Here is a 20,730-nt window from a genome sequence, read left to right as displayed (position 1 = left end):
ATATTTTTCCATGTATAAGACGCTATTTTTTCTAAAATCATTAGACTGAAAATCGAGGCGCATCTTATACATGGAAATCAGCCGAGGCGGGAGGCCCACGCGTGTGTGTAGCTGCCCATACCTTGTCAAACAGGCTTCCTTCAATCACAAGTCTTATTGTTACTGACATCAGCTTATTGGAGGTGGAGGTGGAGAGTGTGTAGATGCAACAGGGACCTTAGCGTTCTGAACCCATAAAGGTGTCAAAAAATAAAAAGGTAAATACCGGTAAGCGATTGTCTTACTCCGCAAAATTCAAACCGAATGTAATCAGCTATGCAAAGAGCACGGAAATAGAGCTGCAGAGAAACAATGTGGACCTCCTTCCACTGAGTGTATGATCAGACAGTGGAGAAAACAGGAAGAACAACTCCTTAAGGTGCCAAAAAAGAAGAAGCCTTAAGAGGAAAACCAGCAAAATGTTTAAAATATTGATTTCTTAACTTTGGGTTGGGAAAGTGGGGGGCGTCTTGTACATGGGGGCGTCATACATGGGAAATACAGTACCTTTCAAGTGCGTGCAGGACTTGATCTTCCCTAGGGGTAGTCACGGACTTGAGATGTGTCCTGAGTTAGGAAGGAGCAGGAGGTGTTATTTGTAATTCAGGTGGCTAGCCCAAAAGGGAGACAAGATCCCATTGAATCCGCATCCCCTTGGAAAACACAACCACCAAAACACAGCTTTATTAAGATAAAACTCACATACCCTACAGCCATTTAACATGTAGCGGGCAGTGGTTTTTTTAGTGTGTTCACAGAGTTATACAACCATGACCACAATAAACTTTGGAACATTTTCATCACCCCAAAGGAAGTACTCCATGCCATTGTCCCTGTAGACTCCCCCGCCCCCAGCCCTGGCAACCACTAACCTACTTCCTGTCTGTGCAGAATTGCCTTTTCTGGGCATTTCATACCAATGGAAACATACATTATGTAACCTTTTGTGTCTGGTTCTTTCCCTTAGCATATGTTTTGAAGATTCATTCGTGTTGTAGCCTGTCAGGACTTCATGACTTTTATGGATGAATAATATTCCATTGTATGGATAACACTACATTTTGCTTATCCATTCATTGGTTGATGGACATTTAGATTGTATTTTGTGTGTTTGTTTGTTTACTATTATGAATAATGCTGCTATGAACATTTGTGTACAAGTTTTTTAAGAAAGATTTTTAAATTGATTTTTAGAGGGAGAGGGAGAGAGAAACATGGATGTGAGAGCGTAACATGGATCGGCATGCCTCCTGCATGCTCCCTACTAGGGATTGAGCCTGTAGCCCGAGCATGTACATGGACTGGGAATCGAACTGGCGACCCCTAGGTACACGGGATGACACCCAACCAACTGAACTGCTCGGGCCAGGGCTGTGTACAAGTTTTTGAGTGGACATATGTTTCTCTTGGTGTATGTCTAGGAATGGATTGCTGGGGCACATGGTAACTCTATGTTTAACCTTCTGAGGAACTGCCAGACTGTTTTCTAAAGTGGCTGCACCATTTTACATTCCCATCAGCAGGGTGTGAGGGTTCCCGTTTCTCCACATCTTAGCCATCACTTGTCGTCGTTGGTCCTTTTGAGTCTGGCCATCCGAGGGAGTGTGAAGTGGAATCTCATTGTGGTTTTGATTTGCGTATCCCTGATGGCTAATAACATTGGGCATCTTTCCATGTGCTTACTGGTTATTGGTGCATCTTCTTTGGAGAAATGTCTGTCCATATCCTTTGCCCACTACTAATTGTGTTATGTGTCTTTTTACTGTTGAGTTGTAAAAATTGTTTATACATTTCATATAAGTCTTTTATCAGATTTGTAAATATTTTCTCCCATTCTGAAGGCTTTTAAAAAAATTTATATATATGTGTATATATGTATATATATATTCATACATATATATGTGTGTGTGTATATATATATATATATATATATATATATATATATATATATATTGTGTGTGTGTGTGTGTGTGTGTGTGTGTATTTATTTCAGAGAGGAAGGGAGAGGGATAGAGAGATAGAAACATCAATGATGAGAGAGAATCACTGATCGGCTGCCTCCTGCACACCCCCTACTGGGGATTGAGCCAGCAACCCAGGCATGTGCCCTTGACCAGAATCGAATCTGGTACCCCTCAGTCCACAGGCCGACGCTCTATCCACTGAGCCAAACCAGCTAGGGCTGAAGGCTTTTTCTTGATGGTGTCCTTTGAAACACAAAAGTTTCTAATTTTTAAGAAAATATATATTTTATTGATTTCAGAGAGGAAGAGGGAGAGAGAGATAGAAGCATCAATAGTGAGAGAGATTCATTGATCAGCTGCCTCCTGCATGCCCTTACTGGGGCTCGAGCCCATAACCTGGGCATGTGCCCTGACCGGAATTGAACCGTGACCTCCTTCCTGGTTCATAGGACAATGCTCAACCACTGAGCCACACCTGCCAAAAGTCTAATTTGATGAAGTCCAATAAGCCACACATTTTAAAGTTGCTGTTCATATCTAAGCATATTCTTTTGCTAAGTCCAAAAGGGATTCATTTGATTCCATGTTCAAGAGTGTTACCCCTTTAATGTTTTCTGTAACAGGACCCAATTGCTTTTCCTTTTAGGGTGTCGTATGATAGGAGCCCCCTCTGTGTATGTTTAGGCAGAGGACTTGCCCAGCATAAAACAGTAGCATCATACCCTTTGTAATTCACACACAGGCCTGTGTTTTCCCAATCTGTTAGCATTTTGGTCTTCTCTCCTTCCAGTTTTTTTACTTCTTTTCTTAAAGAAAACTTGCGTTCTGATTATTAAAGCAATGTTTTTTAGTGTAGAAAATTTGGAAATTCCAAAAGATTGTAAAGAAGGAAGTGGGTCGCCCTAACCGGTTTGGCTCACTGGATAGAGCGTCGGCCTGCAGACTCGAGGGTCCCAGGTTCGATTCTGGTCAAGGGCATGTACCTTGGTTGCGGGCACATCCCCAGTGGGGGGTGTGCGGGAGGCAGCTGATCAGTGTTTCTCTCTCATTGATGTTTCTGACTCTCTATCCCTCTCCCTTCCTCTCTGTAAAACATCAATAAAATATATTTAAAAAATAAAACATGCAAAACCTGACTATTAAAAAAAAAAAGAAGAAGAAGAAAGTGGGTCAATTGCAATCCCAGCGGTACAGGAGGACAACAGGAACTTTCCTGGAACGTGTGGTTGGCATCGGGTCCCGTTTGAAGTACGTTCCATGTATTATCTCATTTTTTTGTTTTTTTGTTCATCCTCACCTGAGGGTATTTTTTCCATTGCTTTTCAGAGAGAGTGGAAGGGAGGGAGGGAGGGGGAGAGAGATAGAGAGAGAAACATCAATGTGAGAGAAGCACACTGATTGGTTGCCTCCCACAGGCTCCCTGACCAGGGGTGGGGAGCAAACCCACAAACCAGGTATGTGTGCTTGACCAGGAATCGAACCCACAACCCTTCGGTCTGAGGGCGGATGCTCTAACCACCCACCCTCACCAGCCTGGGCTCAACCATTTTTTTCCCTGAAGCCACTAAGAACATTTTGATAGATAGCCTTCCAGTATCATATATATATATATTTTAGTTTATCTTTATTGTTGAAAGTATTACAGATGTCTCTTTTTTGTTTTGTTTCTTATTTTTGTTTTTTCCCATTGACTCCCTCCACCCGGCACCCACCCCTCCCAAGCCATCACCACACTGTTGTCCATGGGCTATGCACACATGTATATACGTCCCCCAGTTAATTCCCCACGCCCCGCCTTCCCTCTGAAATTCGTCCGTTCCGTGGTTCTATGTCTCTGGATCTATTTTGTTCATGAGTTCATTTTGTTCATTAGATTCCACGTGGGAGGGAGAGCATGTGATACTTGTCTTTCTCTGACCTTCCAGTGGCTCATATATGGTTTTTCTTAAGACAATAAGAATTTTAATAAGCTATGGTTTTGTATCCTCTTTTTTCACTTAATATTTTATCAGGCCTGTTTTCGGTTCTCCTGAATATTATTAAAAAAACAGTTCTTCAGCATTATTGCCTCTGTTCTCCTAGGACTGGAACTCAGGTTATTTCTAATTTTTGGCAATCATATTTATAAACATTGCAGTGAGCATTGTTACACCCAGCGTTTCTAGAAATGGGGAGGTTGGGTTCATGTTTGAGTGCCTGCGATGGGCTAGGTCTGTGGCTGGCAAACCGTGGCTCGCGAGCCACATGTGGCTCTTTGGCCCCTTCAGTGTGGCTCTTCCACAAAATTCCACGTGCGGGCGCCCATGTATAGTGTGATTGAAATTTAGTGGCCCATGCGCAGAAGTCGGTATTTTGTGGAAGAGCCACACTGAAGGGGTCAAAGAGCCACATGTGGCTCGCGAGCCGCGGTTTGCCCAGCCACAGTTTGCCAACCACTGGGCTAGGTGACGTCAGCGTGGGACAGGACTGCAGCCAGGTCCCAAGGAGGCAGCAGGAATGAGGCAGTTGAGCACCCAAGTCTTGGGACTCAGAACAGCCACGTATTCTCGTCCTGCCTCCGTGTGTCTGTGACATGGACCCACGAGAGGGCGTGGTGAGGCCCTTGGCAAGCAGCCAGTAAGTCCTGTGGGTCAGGTTGGATGAGTATTTTCAGGCCCGTGATGTAAATTACCAGGAACAGACATTTAAACCGTTTTGCTCTTCCACCAACGTTACCGGGACTCCCAATGGCGGTTTTGTTCGCTGTAAGGAGCAGGGGCTTCCCTGGTAGAGGACGTGTTTAACGGTGCGGACCAGCCTCCGAATGTCAGCGAGCCCTGGTTGGTGGCATCTGGGAACAGCGCAGAGAGAGCCCTTCCCAAAGCTCAGACGTGGAAGGGCTCCCCGATGGGCCTTTCCCTCTTGTTACTTCTTTCTCTTTCTCTGGGCAAAGGAGTGTGTCCCCAGGAGACTCCTCCTTCCAGCCTGCGTGGTGGTTACAGAACAGCTGTGAGGCTCAACAGATGACACCTGGACCAGGCTTCCTAAGGGTGAATAGTGTCGCCCGTGGCCGAAATCCCAGATGGGATTGTGTGCTGAACGAGAGGAGAGGAGGGAGAGGAGGGATGGCTGATGCTGCCGACCTACTTGGACACGGGCCCTGGTCACCAACACTGCAGGTTGTCCTCGTTGCCTCAGCAGGTTTAGTCGGTTTGCTCTCCGTTTCCTGTTTTGGGCGTGAGGACGATCCACTGAATGGTGGACGAGAGGAGGGACCAGCCTCTTGGTGGTTTGGACTGGGAACAGCAGTGTCCGGTACTTGTGGAATTGGAACACGTTCCAGATGTTGGGGATCTGATCAGTCCGCACTCTGTCCCCGAGCTCGAACACTCCGATTGGCTAGAGATGGGTAGGGGGGGTCTTTACGGGGGTCTTTCATGCCTGCCCCACACCCCTCTGCTCCTACTGAATCCTGAGATAATTTGTTTTAGGGCTGGGCAAGGGTTGTCCCATGAGGGTAAATCTTTCATGGACTGCTCTGTGCTTCTTAGCTCCTTTTTCTTGAGTGAATAATTCTTCCTCTCTTCTGTCCATTAATTGCACTGGGATTCAGATTGGTCCTGCTTTTCTAAGATTCTGAATAATGATTAAAAAACAAGTATTTTCTTTGGGCCTTTTGGTATCTTCACAGAGGTCTTGTTGGTAATCCCCCCCCCCACCCCCCCCCCCCACACAAAATGTTATTATTTGTATTGCACCACTGTCCTGTGTTTCTGGTGGAATATGTGAAAATACAGATAAGAAAATAAAGTAAACCACAATCCTACTAACAAAAGCTACAACCACTGTGAGTAGTTTACTGACCAGCCTTCTAGACGATCTCAAAAGCTGTGTGCTGCAAACTGCAAATCTGCGTGCAAAGACGCACCATGCGATGGAGAGCAGGCGAAATCTCCTCACGGTGAAATCTACTGAAAACTGAGCTGTTTCCGAGTCCCCGTGGGTCTCCACGTGGACGTGGCCGCATCTAGAACCCTCCCTTTGAAATTCTGTATCAGTAAAACATTGCTGGTCAAGGCAGGGTCAGCTTACAAACACATGCAGAGCCAGCATTCTCTTCACCGCGGAGCTGCCGGGGTAATTCCTACCAGTTGGGGTGGTGTTCGTTTCCTGTAACAGAAGCGGGGCTTCCTAAATTTGTTTCCTGTGCACATTCCGCTTGGGAAGCCTTGAAGGGTCTGTATTCAGCGGTTGATTGCAGCCCGAGGGGCGCTCCGTACAGGAGCTCCCAGCGGAGAGGAAGGGGCTCTCACCTGGCGGAGAGGAGCCCACGGAGAGACCGTGGCCGAGACACTGCTTTTCATGCATCTGTTTCTTGGTGTGAGCCGTCAGGAGGCGCTCTGCTGCGAGCAGGTAGACGCAGCCCATGGCTCACTTATTTGTCTTTTCCACGAACCCTGTCATATTAACAAAAAATTACTTAATTTTTAAAAATCACAGTTACTAATGTTCTCCCTAGAAAAAAGCAGACATTGTAGAGTCAAAAAGAAGTTGATAAACATAACCTGTAATGATTATCACCTGGCGATATCTGCTGTTTATGTTCTGATGTAGATTTTCCCAGAGTTTCCCTAAATTTGTGCATATATGTGTGTGTGTGTGTGTATAATTTTATGTTTCTGTAATACAGAATCGCACTGCAGTGCACATCACTAAGCAGGAAGGAAAGTGAAGTGAGGGAAGTAACATCCTTTAGAAAGCCATACGGTTTCATAGTGTGTGTGCATGTGTTTGTGTGCCGAGTATATGTGTTTGTATATATATGCACACACGTGTGTGGGTGTGGATACGTACGTGCTTGTGTGTGTGTGTGCACATGTGTGCCGTGTGAGCATGTGTGTGTGGGGACGTGCGTGGGTGTTTGTACAGGGTGTGCATATATGTGCGAGGATCAGTGAAAGTTTCTTCATGCATTTGGCTAGGCCTTGGCTAGCTCAGTAATTTCAGAGCCACTAATTACAAGTTGTCCGTCATGTGTAGAATGCTCTGTGTGGCCGCCCCACGCTCGTGGCCCAGTGAGACGGCTGTCTCTCCCCCCCGATGACCTCCGTTCGCGAAGTCTCTGTGTTGGTCCTCCTCGCCCGACCTCGTCCTCTGAGCCACCCGCTGGCATCACTGTCCGCGCCCTGCAGATATCATCTGTAGAAACTGGAATCTTCCCCACCCTTTAACTAATAGTGAAAGAGTTTAAAAGCAAGTTATAAATTATAGATGTAGTTTTGTACCTTGCTTTCGGTAGTACGTCTTCTTAAAGAGTGTTGGGCCTTGGCTGGTTTTGCTCAATGGTTAGAGTTTCAGCCTGCAGGCCAAAGGGTCTCAGGTTTGATCCCTGATCAAGTGCATGTACCTGGGTTACAGGTTTGATCCACAGCCCGGTCAGGGTGTGTGCATCCAGGAGGCAACCAATTGATGTTTCTCCCTCCCTCCCTCCCTCCCTCCTCTCTAAAAAAAAAAGTCAATGGAAAAAATATGCTCAGGTGAGGATTAACAAACAAACAAGAAAAAGCGTGGGGGTAATGGAACACCATTGCTCTGTGACGTCGGCAGAGGGCTGAGTCTCAGGAAGACATTGGGTTGCTTTGTGTTCCTGTAGTCGGTCGAGAGCATCAATGAACGTCTGCCTTTCCAGACCCCCCTTCCCACTAATTCCAGGAATGACGAGGGCATCGCATCGGCGCCTCACCTTTCTGGCGCAGTGCTGGCTGCGGTGGCCTTCCATGCTCTCTGGATGAGCTGTGTGGTTTCAGGCAAATTCTTAAACTTCAGTAATCCTCGCTGAGCTCGGCCTCCTGAAGGTGTCAGGGCTGCTGCCACTGAGCTCACAGCCTTGGAGAGGGAGGACAGCAGTGGTCCTGACAGCAGCAAGAAATGGCCCCTGCGGAACCCCTGCTCTGTGCGTGCACCAGGCCCTCAGCATTCCTTGCAACCCACTGGTTATGATTGTGCCATTTTGCCAGTGATGTGGTTGGCAAGGCCACACGGCTGGCAGGATGACAGCCAGGCAACTCATATCAAGTTTGGATCTGATCCATCCATCCATCCACCTAACGAGGTTTCTTTTTCTCTTGCTGCTGCTCTGACCTCCTGGTATTCTGACCCAAGACCCCCCTGAGGCCCCAACTCTGGCTGTTAAGGACAGTGAGACACAAGACCCTGAAATCTTCATACTTTGACGATTCTTTTGAAGGGAGGCTTGGACCCGCCCGAATGGGAAGTAGCCTGCTTTTAGTCACCTTGTTCTGGGAAGGAGTGTGGCGGTCTGTCCTCACCCCTGAGGTGTTTGTCCCTGCCACAGCGGAGAGGGTTAGTGAGCGCCCCGATTCTATGCTAAGATTCTGCGCCTGTCTCTTCTCAGTGGGACCTGGGCGGGGGGGTGGGGGTGGTGGGGGGGGGTAGGGGGGGTGGTGGGGGGGGGTGGTGGTGAGCTCTGTGTTCTGTTAGGAAGTAGCTTTAAATTAAGGCTGACAAAGTCGAAGTGAGAGAGTGGAAGGTAAAAATGGACGACCCCCCGCAGGGCTCATATCCTGTTGGAATCAGCCCCCGAGGAGCCAAGGAGGTTTTGATTAGGACAAGGGACCCAAGGGGCGGGGGCGGGGGCGGGGGAGGGAGGACAGGCATAGTGTTATGCAGGCCCCTTAGCTCTGTTGAGATTCGCTGTAGGATAAAGCTCGGTTAAACGATGTTTACCTCCAGTTGCAATTCATCCCTCATCGGGAGCATTTGCCAGTGTCGATCATTTCAAATTTATAGTCGGCGTCTCCGCTAACAAGGCCTGTGGGGTCCACGGCGTGGGGGCCGGGCTGGGCCCAAAGTCCCTTGTGGTCCCGGAGTTAGAGATTCTTTCTCCATTGAAGTTAGGAACAGGCTTTGGGGGATTAGCAGGTCTCCCCGAAGCCCAGTATCACAGACTTTTCCCATCTTTTCAGAACGATAAAGTTGGGTTTGAACCAGCTGTTTGAAACAAGAGTGAAAAAATTCTTTTAATAACAATCATGTTTGAAATGCGAAGAAGGATTTTTCTTCTCACATAAAATTGGTACATAGAGGATGTAAATTTAGCTAAGCTTTTTTGGGTTTGTGTGTATCTAGGTATTTGTATTCTGTTGGGATATTTTATTTACTTAATTAAAAATAAAAGAAATGCATGTACATGCTTAAAATACGTCAGCAGTGTGGAAAGATGCAAGTGAAAGCTAGATGTATTTCTCTTCACGTGTCACCCCAGAAACATTTTGTACACAGATGGGACTACTTTGTATATACGGGTCTTTACTGATTTATTAATTTTTAAAAATTTTTAAATTTTTATTGATTTCAAAGAGGAAGGGAGAGGGAGAGAGAGATAGAAACATCATTGATGAGAATCACTGGTTGGCTGTCTCCTGCACACTTCACACTGGGGATGAGCCCGCAACCCAGCCATGTGCCCTGACCGGGATTCGAACCGTGACCTCCCGGTTCATAGGTCGACGCTCAACCACTGAGCAACACCAGCCGGGCTGGTTTTAAACTTTGAAAGAAGATTGTTAGCAGGTAGGCCAGGGATATTGAAGGTCAGGGTCATTGAATTAAATAAACAAATACATTTACAGAGACTTAAGCAGGTTCATAGCAAAAGCAAAACAAAACATCGTTACTGGACTGGCCTTTGCTTTGGGGGGGTGGGCGTGGGGTGGGGGAGCAGCGTGACTGCGGCTTCCCCTGGCAGATTGGAAGCTAGCTCCCTTCACCATGGCTGGCTTGCTGCGACGTGATTACCACAGGGTGGAGTTTCCTGTTCTCGAAGAAGAACTTTCTAATGTGAATTCCGTTAATATCAGCAACAGAAGCCTATTAGGCCTCTGAGCACAGCACCCACCAGGGTTGTACAGACACAACCGTGACAGTGGGAACAGAAATGAGGACTAGTCCCTGTGGCCCGGATTTCAGAGGCCCTGGAAGGGGGTGGGATGGGGCGGGTTTGACCTCCAGGCTGACCCCCCCACCTTCAGGTGTGGCACTTCAGCTGCAGCGATGCCTGGGGTGCCAAGCTGGGGGTGGCTTCCTTGTGGCTTTTGCAGTCTCTTGGGGAAAGGAATGGGGACTCAGGGCGAACCCCGAGAAAATAGAGGTGCTGTTGGTGGCTGCTGCTACTAGGTTTCCTGGAAAAGCGACTCTTTATCTCCCACCCCCTCGATGAAAAAAATAACCATAATCATGAAACATCTCAGACATGCAGACAGTTATAGAGGGTAATGTAGTGCACACCATGTACTCACCACCAGGCTTAACGATGATAAAGCATTTCAGATGGATGCCTCTCGTGTGCCAACTTTGTCAGCTTCCCTCCCTCCTCAAGTCGACACTCTCCCCAAATCCACCCCCTTGTCTTTCCCTAAAGATCGTTTCATAGGAAGAAAGGAAGGAGGGTGCCTTTTCTTGTTTCTTTTGTAGACACCCTGACCTTGAACTTGGATGGAATAAAACGGCAGCTTGTTTGGCATTAAACCCGGCGCCTCCTATACTTGTTTCCTATCGCTGCTGTAGCAAATCGCTGCAAATCTGGAGTTCAAAACAACAGGGGTTTACTGTTACAGTCCTGTGGGTCAGGGGTCTGACACGGGTCTTGCCAGGCTATGATCAGGGTGCCCTCAGGGCTGCGTTCCTCCTGGTCCCAGGGACAGTCTGTGTCCTTGTGTGCCCAGCTCCGGAAGCTGCCCACCTTCCCAGGTCTGTGGCCCTTCCTCCGGCTTCAACGTCACCTGTGTCTGACCCTCCTCCTGTCCTCACATTTCTCTCTGGCCACAGCCAGGAAGATTCTCCCATTTCAGGGCCCTCAGTCTTAATCACATCTGCAAAGTCCATTTTGCCTCGTAAGGTGACAGTCACAGGTTCTGGGGATCAGGACGTGGGCATCGTTGGCGACTGTTAAACCTCCTACCACTCCTCCCATCAACTTCCTGATGGTGACTGTGTGTCGGGGTGGACGCCTGACAAATCATGCCTCCAGGGGTGCCCGGCCCACTGCTAGGGGCCCACCTTGCAGGTGCCCGCCTGGCCTGGCCTCTGTCCCTTCCTCGTCTGTGTGACTAGTGTTGTCAGCCTCGGCAGGACGGACATCTGGGGATAATTTTGTGTTGTGTTTGGCAGCATCCCTGGCCTCCACCCACTGGATGCCAGTAGCACACTCCCATCCCCCAGTTGTGACAACCAAACATGTCCCCAGACATTGAAATGCCCTTTGGGGGGCAGTATTGCCCAGTTGAGAACTGCTGTAAACACCCATCTGGGTGAGTATCCATGAGACCTAAACAGGAACCTGATGGTCAAACCACCCCGTCTGTCCTGATAATTGTTTGGCGTGGCACAGATTCTCCCAGAAGTGATCTGTGGTGGAGCGCTCTGTAGTCACTCCTAACCCTGTGCGTGCTCTGCCTGGGCTCTGGCATGGCCTGCCGTGGGGCCAGGAAGAGAAGGCGAGTCGTGCCTTTAGGGGCAGCTGTGAGTGCAGAGCCCCAGGGGCCCAGGGGAGCGGATGCCGTCACTGGGTTGGCACAGTCTTCCCAGGGACACAGTGGCTGCTTGCATTTCACCTGTCTGCCCCCCTTCCACCGTTGTGTTCCTGTGGTTGACCTCTGAACCAGGACGCTCAGCCGTGTCTGACCTTCGACCCCGTGTTACCTGCAGGTGGCCCTGGTACAGTGGACCGAAAGTGTGGGCTTAACCCTGGTGGGCCGAGACCAGTCTTCCATGCAGCTGAGGACCCCTGGCGACCAGATCCTGAACTTCACCATCTTGCAGATCTTCCCTTTCACCTACGAGAGCAAGCGCATGGGCATCATCGTGAGGGTGAGTCCTCTCTGCTTATGACGGGGATAGTTCAGAACCCCCAAGTGCACCGTGAATGTCCCCGTGGCTTGACCTTCTTCCGACCCCTTTTTATTATGTCCTCCGTTGCCCAAACTAACAAGGGAACGTGAGTCCCTAAGCAAGTGGTTCTCAACCTTCTGGCCCTTTAAATACAGTTCCTCATGTTGCTACCATAAGATTATTTTCGTTGCTACTTCATCACTGTAATGTTGCTACTGTTATGAATCGTCATGTAAATATCTGATATGCAGGATGGTCTTAGGCGACCCTTGTGAAAGGGTCGTTCGACCGCCAAAGGGGTCGCGACCCACAGGTTGAGAACCTGCCTAAGCAGAAAGAAAAGCCGTTCATTCATCAGACAGCTGGTCAGCTCCTTGTTAACCCCGTTCTAGAGCAGTGGTTCTCAACGTTGGCTGCACATTAGAATCACCTGGGAATCTTTAAAATCCTGATTTCTGGGCCTCATCCTCCCGAAATTCTGTTTCTTTGTTATGGGGTGGGGCCACACATTAGTAACAAAGAAACAGAATTTCCAGAGGATGAGGCCCAGAAATCAGGATTTTAAAGATTCCCAGGTGATTCTAATGTGCAGCCAACATTGAGAACCACTGGTCTGACCCAGTGGTCAGCAAACTGCGGCCCCTTGAGTGTGGCTCTTCCACAAAATACCACGTGCGGGCACGCATGTCCAGTGCGATTGAAACTTCGTGGCCACACTCAAGGGGCCAAAGAGCCGCATGTGGCTCGCAAACCGCAGTTTGCCAACCACTGGTCTAAGGGATATAGACTGGGCACCTCTTGGTAAGAACACACTTCCATTGTATGCTCTTCTGTTTAATTAAATGTATATCTTTTATTGAGGTGAAGTTCATATAACATGAATGAGCCATTTTAAATGTATAAGTCAGTGGCATTTAGAATATTCACAATGCTGTGCACCTTTTTGTCAAGTTTCAGAATGTTTTTATCATCCCAAAGCTAATTTGTAGCCCCTAAGCAGCCACTCCCTGTCTCTTCTTCCCCCTACTCGCTGGCAGTCACTAACCTTTCTGTCTTGATGGATTTACCTGTTCTGGGCATTTCATATATTAAGTGGAATCACAGAACATGTGGCCTTTTGTGTCTAGTTCCATTCACTTAGCATAATGTTCTCGAGGTTCATCCATGTCCAACAGGTATCAATACTTCATTCCTTTTTATGGCTGAATAATATTCCACATTGCTATCCATTCATCCATTGATGGGCAGTTGGGTTGTTTGCACCTTTTGGCTATTGTGTCTAATGCTGCCAGGACATGTATGTACAAGAATTACAATACCTGTTTTCAGTTCTTCAGGGTGGAATTGCTGGGTCATGCTCAGTCAGTTACTCAATTGCTGGGTAATTCTATTTTTAAACTTATGAAGAATGTCTAAACTCTTTCTGCAATGCTGCACAATTTTACATTCCAGCCAGCAGTATACGAAGGTTCCAGTTCTTCCGCATCCTCATCAGCACTTTTATTTTCCATGTTTTAAATTACAGCCATCCTAGTGGTTGTGAAGTGGCATTTCATTGTGGTTTTGATTTGTATTTCCCTAATGACTGATGGTGGGGAACATCTTCATATGCTTATTGGCCACTTGTATACCTTCCATGGAGAAATGTCTATTCAAGGACTTTGCCCACTTTTTAATTAGGTTGTTTGTCTTTTTGTTGTTTTATTGTATATGGTCTGGTTACTAGAGCTTTATCCAAGATATGGTATGCAAATGGTTTCTCTCATTCAATAGGTTGTCTTTTACTTTATTGATAAAATTCCTTTGACGCACAGAAGTTACTAATTTCAAAGAAGTCCAGCTTGTCAGTTTTTTCTTTTGTTGATCTTGACTGGGTATCATATCTAAGAGTTCATTGGTAAATCCAAGGACATGAATTTACTCCTATATTTCTTTCTAAGAGTGTTGTAGGTTTTGCTTTTTAGGCCATTGATCCCTTTGGGGTTAGTTTTTGTATATGGTGTGAGGTAGGGGTTCAACTTTATTCTGTTGCATGTGGAGCTCCAATTGCCCCGGCACCATTTATTGAAGACACTATTGTTTCCCCATTGAATAGTCTTGGCACCCTTGTTGTCATTAAATATTTTTAATGTGTTTTCATTTGTGCAGTTTCAATGGGTTTTTATTTGTGCAATCACATTATTGAAGAAATGTTTACTCAGCATCATTTGCCATATTTATTTTAGAACTTCTCTTTATCCTTTTGAAACTTTTATTGAACTAAGCATACACAGAGAAAAGCACAAACAGCTGAAATGTGTACACCTCAAGTGCTTACAAAGTTAACACTCCCATGCAGCCAGCCTCCAGAGCAAGGAACAGAAGCCCCCCACCATCACCCTTAGCTCCCTCGTGCCCCATTTCTGCTCACTACATCCCCCTCCCTACAAGGATATAACCACTGTCCCATTTCTGTCACTGATTAATTTTGTCTCTTGTTGAACTTTATGTAAAGGAAATTGTACAGTAGATACCCTTTTGAATTTGAGTTCATTTGCTCAAATTTTTATTTCTAAGATTCACCCATATTTTTGCATGGATTGTAGCTCAGAAATTTTCTTAAAGAAATAGAACATGCATTCAGTCGAAGTCTCCCCATCTGCCACTCCTAGAAGTGTCTCCTGCACCAAGTTCCTCATTCTTAGGAATTTTAAAATACTGTTATCAGACATGTTGAGTATAAATAATGTATATCAAGGAGTTACATATTTTTATTCTCTAAGAGGCATTGTAGTCTATGTATCATTTTTTGCACTTCCTGTTTTTTGTTTAACACTAACTAAACTTAATGCTAAATTTACACCCACTTCATTAAGCTTAGCTGATTTTTGGTACTGCATTTTGTGACTATACCCCTCTTCCTTCCGTCTTTTGCGGTTCTCTCTTGATAGACACTAGTTAGCTGCCACTAGCAAGAGCACAGCTCTGCGTAGCCTTGTCTGCTCCAGGCTCCATTGTACAGACGTCAGTTTCTCTATGCAGTTCTCCCAGAGGGAGAGTTGCTGGGTTGTAGAATATGCACATCTTTAACTCCGCCAGGCATCCTCGGCTCTTTCCCCAAAGGGCTGGCTCTAATCTCAGTCCCCCTCATGCCCCCCCACATTGGATAGTGTCAGACTTTTACAGTGTTGCCTGTCTGAGGAGTCGGAATGAGCATCTTGTCTGCCTACTTGCGCTTTTACTCCTAGAGACCACACTTTCCGTCCAGGGAAGCCTGGGAACCCTGGAGTCATAGGCCACTTTCTTCTTAAACCTGGCCGGCCACCAGCATGACCGGGGCGCTCAGTGTGTGCAGGTGACCTGGTGCCATCCCAGTCCTGCTTTGGCATTGGGCGGTTGCTGGTGTGTTTAAAGGTTCCGTGCACTATCTGGCATGGCTGGAGAAAACTCTGCCTCAGATCATGAGAATCTTTGGAATAAGAGTCTCATTTTTTTCTGGATTTAAAAAAAACACCCCACAAATGAGGATCTCTACCACCCTATCTACACAAGTCTTTCTTGCCCTAGGGATCCAAGTTGTAGATTCTATTACAGTCATTAGTAATAGTAGTATTAGGAATTGGGAATAGTAGTAATAGCCTGCAACCTGGGTATGTGCCCTGACCGGGAATTGAACTGTGACTTCCTGGTTCATAGGCCGATACTCAACCACTGAGCCATGCTGGCTGGGCCCAGCAGGTGCTTTTACACTCCATGGGGCGTGTGTCCTTGGCACTGGGGGCCTGGAGGGAGCTCCCCTCCCACAGACCTGCTGCTTTTCTCGCTGGTCTCAGCCTCTATGACCCAGGGCCTCCGCATCGGCAGCACACATCTGATGTCGGGAGCACCCATGGCCTCGGAGCCACAGCGTAAATCCTGGGGAATTAGAACCATTTTCTCCTGTGGAATCACTTTAACTTCGTTCCAGCCTTTATTTTTCCAAGTGTGAGGCCATGGGCTCTGCTAAAGTCATTTCAGGGTTGAATCATTAGGACTGGCCCCCCTATCAGCCATCCTAGAACGAGTGGGCAGCGTGCACCCGCCCTTCCTCTGTGGGAAGGGACTCTCATTCCCAGACACTTTGTTAGGTGTGGCCCCGTGTCTTCCCACAGCAAGAACAGGACTCATGCCTGGAAGTGGGATACTGTTGGGTGGGCAAATGCATCATCTGAAAACAGCACTCCCTCCTACCCAGGTTATAAAAAAGTCAGCATTCAGTTGACATTTGGAACAAATAATTATATCAAGAAGAAGATCAAAACTACTTGTCTTTATTTTCCCACCAAAGGCGGCTGCTGTAACCTTCTCGGAGAATTTCCCGTCAGTTGTTTCCAAGCGTATGAGTGTGCATATCTGTGACCATTTTTATAAAGTTGGCATTGAACTCCACAGGAGGCATCCTAAACTGCTCCTCTCCAGTGAGCTGTGCATGGTGAAAATGTTCTCCTATTGTTAAAACATGATTTTTAAACAGTATTTTTAATGTGTGCATGTGTTTTGTTGGAAAAAAGTGTACCATTATGTAATTGAATACATATATTTTTGGGTGCTTAGGTTGTTTTTCATTTCTCGCTGCTGAAGGTACATGTATGAGCGGCCATCTTGGGTTGGCTGTCTTGGACACGATGCGTATTATTTTGCTAATTTTTCTTGGTTTCTGACCTGTCTTCCTCTTTCTCTTTGCTTTTGATGGGTGGAAGTCAGCACCCAGGGCGTTTGGACCAGTTTTGCATTTTGCATGACTCTCACTCAGGTTCTCTTGCTGGGGCCACCTTGCCCGCAGGGGACGTCTGCAAGGACCGGAGACAGTGTTGGTTGTCACAGCTCCAAGGGTGGCATCTGGTGGTTGGAGGCCAGGACAGCCTCCTCACAAAGAATCCAGCGCCGCTGTTCACTGTGGCGGGCCCGGGAACTGAGTGCGAACGTGTCCATGTATCCTGTCTGTTATTTGAAAGTAACCGTCCATTACCTGATGTGACGACGTTTCAATCAGTGATAGAAGCTCTTGGTTTATTTTGTGACTGTTGAGTTAGGGTTTGCTCTCGCCTGGTTCATCAGCCCTCTCAAATGTGTGGGCTCCTGGGCAGGACGTGGTGGTACCGTCTGGCGCTCACAGAGCGAGGTCGGGTCTGCGTGAGTCTCTCTTCTCAGGAGGTGGGTACGGCTCAGAGGAACCAGCTTCTTCGGGGCTTGTGTGCTTGTCCTTTTGAAGGGACAAGCCTGCCCTGCTTTTCTTCTGCACAAGATGTTCCACTGCCTCCCCACGTGGAGAGATGCAGTCGGGCCGTTGGCATAGATCATCCCCTTGTCATTGTTTGAACAGAAGAGGCCTTTGAACAGGTGCCAGCACCAGACCACAGTGGAAAAAGATGAGGCCCCCAAACAATGCCACACACCCAGCAGATCTCTGTAGATTTATAGCGTCATCTTGCCATAATATGGGAACGAAGTAACCTGGTGATGAACTTGGTGGGAGGAAATGACTAAGGGGAGGAGACAGTCGACACAGTATTTACATTGGACGGGAGGCTGAGCTCTCTCGAGTCCCTGCTGGAGGAGAGGAAGCCGGGGAGGGCCTCATTTCCTACGGTTCTCTTGTTCAGCACCATTTGGGTGAAGGGGAAGGCAAAAAAAAACTCCGAGGCTTTCATGTTCAGACCCCACAGCTCTCCTTGGCCTGAGTCACCCGCGAGCTTGGGCGCGATCTGTCGGCGATAAGGCGCGCCGCCCGGAGCTTTCAGACGCAGGGGGCGCTGCGTGGAGGGTGGTGCTTTTCTGAGTAATCATGTTGTTCTAAAAAGATCCTCAGTGATTAGAGGGCTTTGAAAGTTATTTTAAAAGAGGAAGCTGTACCACTGATTTGGCGGTGTGTTCTTCCTTTGTATGAAGCGTTAACAGGCACGCATTCTGGGCGTCTGGGCAGTAGAATTTAGGCCCCAGGAGGCGTGGGGGGTTGGGGGGGTGGTGGGGTTGTGGTGGTGGTGATGGCCACGCTCAGTTCCCTTGCCCATCTCCCTGCCTCCAGCCTCCAGCCTCCCCATGATGGGCATCATCAAGGAAAGAGTCGTGTAAGGGGCAAGAACCAGCGATTTCCCCATCATCCCTCAGAACAAGCAGTCCTTAGCCTTGGCGCTGTGGGCGTTTGAGGCCGGGTGTTTCTTGGTTGTGAGTCTGTCCTGTGCACTGTAGGATGTTCAGCAGCCTCCCTGGTCTGTACCCACTAGGCTCCAGCAGCACGCCCTCTGCCCCCCACTCTGACAACCAAAAATGTCTCCAGACATTGCCCCATGTCTCTGGGCAGGGGTGGGTGGGGGGAATTACCCCCATTGAGGACCTCTGTGCTGATAAGCCTCCTTCTCCACATACAGAGTGACTGAGGGCTATAGAGTTACTGCCACTCAACAGAAAGGGGTGCGGGGGGGGGGCATTTCCTGTGTGTCTGGCCCTTTGCTACGTGCTCTGCGTAGTTGGTCTCGTTTAAGCCACACTCACCTCTGCAGTAAGAGTTGTTAGGGTCCCTATTTTACAGGTGAGGAAACCGACGTTTAGAGAAAAGATGTAGCTTGTCCCGTGGGGGATCGGCTGGGGCTGGTACCAGGTTCGAGCATTTGATGGCTGTACAGTGGGTTACCCACTCCCCAGAAGGCCTGGCCAGGTGAACTGAAACTCCCTAGCCCAGTGCTCAGCTACACGTCGGGGGTGGAGGGGGTGGCATCATCTAGGTCAGTGGTTTTCAGTAGAGGTTTTGCCTCCTAGGGAACATGTGTTCATGTCTGGAGACATTTTGTGGGTCTCCCTGGGGTGCTGCTGGTGTCTGGCGGTGGAGGGCCAGGGATGCTGCCGGAGACCCTGCCCGCACTGCAGAGAGTTCTCCAGGCGTGTGTCGTGGTGCCAGGGCTGAGCAGCCCTGGTCCAGGGGATTATCTCTGGTCTGCGGGGTGGGGGTGGGGGTGGGGGCGCCGTGGTGACACTGGCAGGCCAGTGTGTAAACGGAGTTATCTTACAGCGTGGGAGCTGTTCCTGCTGGAATGGTAGTTACTTAGAAAAAACACAAACAAAGTTCTTACATCCTTTTGATCTTGCTTTCATCATTTAATAATTTTTCAAATGCTCTGAGTTTTCTGCTATTTTCTGTGGCCTTTGCCCCAAAGCGAGGCCCCCTCTGGCTTTTTATCTCTGGCCAAGTGGAAAACATGGGCGTCTGCTGAGCACACGGGGCGCACCAGCTGTCAGGGGAAGCGGGCACTGGAGCCGGCGGGCGTTCCTCCCGCTCACTCCTGCCTTCCGGCCCCTCTAGGATGAATCAACAGGGGAAATTACCTTCTACATCAAGGGAGCCGACGTCGTCATGGCTGGCATCGTGCAGTACAACGACTGGCTGGAGGAAGAGGTGAGCGTGATGTGGGCGTGGGAACGGCCTTGCCGGCACCTCTGGAGGCCTGCCCTCACAGGGGGCTAGGAGGGGGGGGGTCTCTGTATTCGTTCTCCACGTAGCACATCACCCCAAAATGCTGCAGCTTCGCATAACACGTTCAGTTCTCGCCGTTTCTATGGGTCAAGAATGCGGGCACGGCTTGGCTGGGTCCTCCACCGGGTCTCTCACAGGCTGCAGTCAAGGGGTCGCCTGGGGCTGGGGTCTCATCTGAAGCCTCAGCCGGGGCAGGACCCTGTCCAGACTCAGTGGTCATGGGCAGGAGTCTGCTCTTTGGTGGCTGTTGGCCGGAGGCTGCCACGTTCCTCGCCACGTGGACCTTTCCGTGGGACAGCTCCCAACTCGCAGCTGGCGTTGTCAGCGGGGGAAGTGAGGGAGCAGGACGGGGCGGGGAGAGGACGTCACCTGCCCTCGGTAGGGACCTCCCCTCACTTCGCCACACTCTTTGCCAGGAACAGGCCATTGGGTCCAGCACACACTCATGGGAAGTGACTATAAAGGGTGTGGATATTGCATCTTCGATTGGGTGGTTCGCAAGCACAAATGCCCACAGGGCCAGGCGGGTAACACAAACGGAACTGGCCGGGCCATGTTTTCCTGCCAGGGTCACGTTTTGTGTGTGAAAGGCACGGGCATGGTGTCAGCTCAACACCTGCTTTCCAGCAGCCCACGGAAGCGGCTGCATGTCACCGTCAGCTGCTGCGGTTACTTGGGAACACGTGCTCAGTGTGTCAGAGGTTCCATTTTCCCAACAAGCCGGAAATCCAGACTTTCCTGTGCAGTGTTACACCCTTGACTTAAATTTCGGAACAAACGGTGCCCATCACAGAAACTGCAGGTCGTGTGGCCTGTGGGTCATGCCATGACCTCCCCTTAGAAGGTTCACTCAGGGACACGGCTTTGGGGAAGGCAGGGTCTGGTGGCGGTGCGCTGTCCCCACGGGAGGGGCCTGTCCCCTTCAGCGCCTGGCCCTCCTCAGCGAGCGTCAGGGCCCAGGGCAGAGCCTCAGTGCAGCCCCGCTGACCGCCCTCTGCTTCACAGTGTGGGAACATGGCCCGAGAGGGGCTGCGGGTGCTCGTGGTGGCGAAGAAGTCTCTAGCCGAGGAGCAGTATCAGGACTTCGAGGTGAGTGGTCCTGTGACGGCTGGTTATTATCAGCCCTGCCCACCTGCCGGTCACATCTCCTCCCAGCTGCCCCTCGCTCCTCCTGCTCTTGCCATCCTCCTGTCACTTCCGAGCACAGTCAGGTTCACTCCTGTCCCCGGCCTTCGCACTTGCTCTCTGAGTGCACAGAACTCTCTTTCCGCCTGTTGCTCCGTGGCCCACGCCCTCACTTCCTTTGGCTCTCAGCTCAAATGCCGCCGCCTCTGAGAAGTCCTCCTGGACTCC

At 49.0% G+C, this 20,730-nt stretch overlaps 1 protein-coding gene across 4 annotated transcripts in view; it reads left to right on the top strand.

Annotated features, from left to right (window-relative positions):
* Positions 1-20,730, top strand: part of LOC118662633 (probable phospholipid-transporting ATPase IIA) — a 113,252-nt gene that overhangs the window by 79,062 nt on the left and 13,460 nt on the right. For all 4 annotated transcript variants that reach the window (XM_036321235.1, XM_036321237.1, XM_036321238.1 and 1 more), the window contains exons 15-17: positions 11,709-11,870; positions 19,207-19,299; positions 20,383-20,466. In XM_036321235.1, the coding sequence (XP_036177128.1) occupies positions 11,709-11,870; positions 19,207-19,299; positions 20,383-20,466 (339 nt within the window). The remainder of the gene's footprint in view (positions 1-11,708; positions 11,871-19,206; positions 19,300-20,382; positions 20,467-20,730) is intronic.

Source organism: Myotis myotis, unplaced genomic scaffold (assembly GCF_014108235.1).
Source record: "Myotis myotis isolate mMyoMyo1 unplaced genomic scaffold, mMyoMyo1.p scaffold_m19_p_9, whole genome shotgun sequence".
Classification (NCBI taxonomy): Eukaryota; Metazoa; Chordata; class Mammalia; order Chiroptera; family Vespertilionidae; genus Myotis; species Myotis myotis.
Note: the sequence above shows the minus strand (reverse complement) of the source record. Positions and strands in the feature narration are given on the sequence as shown.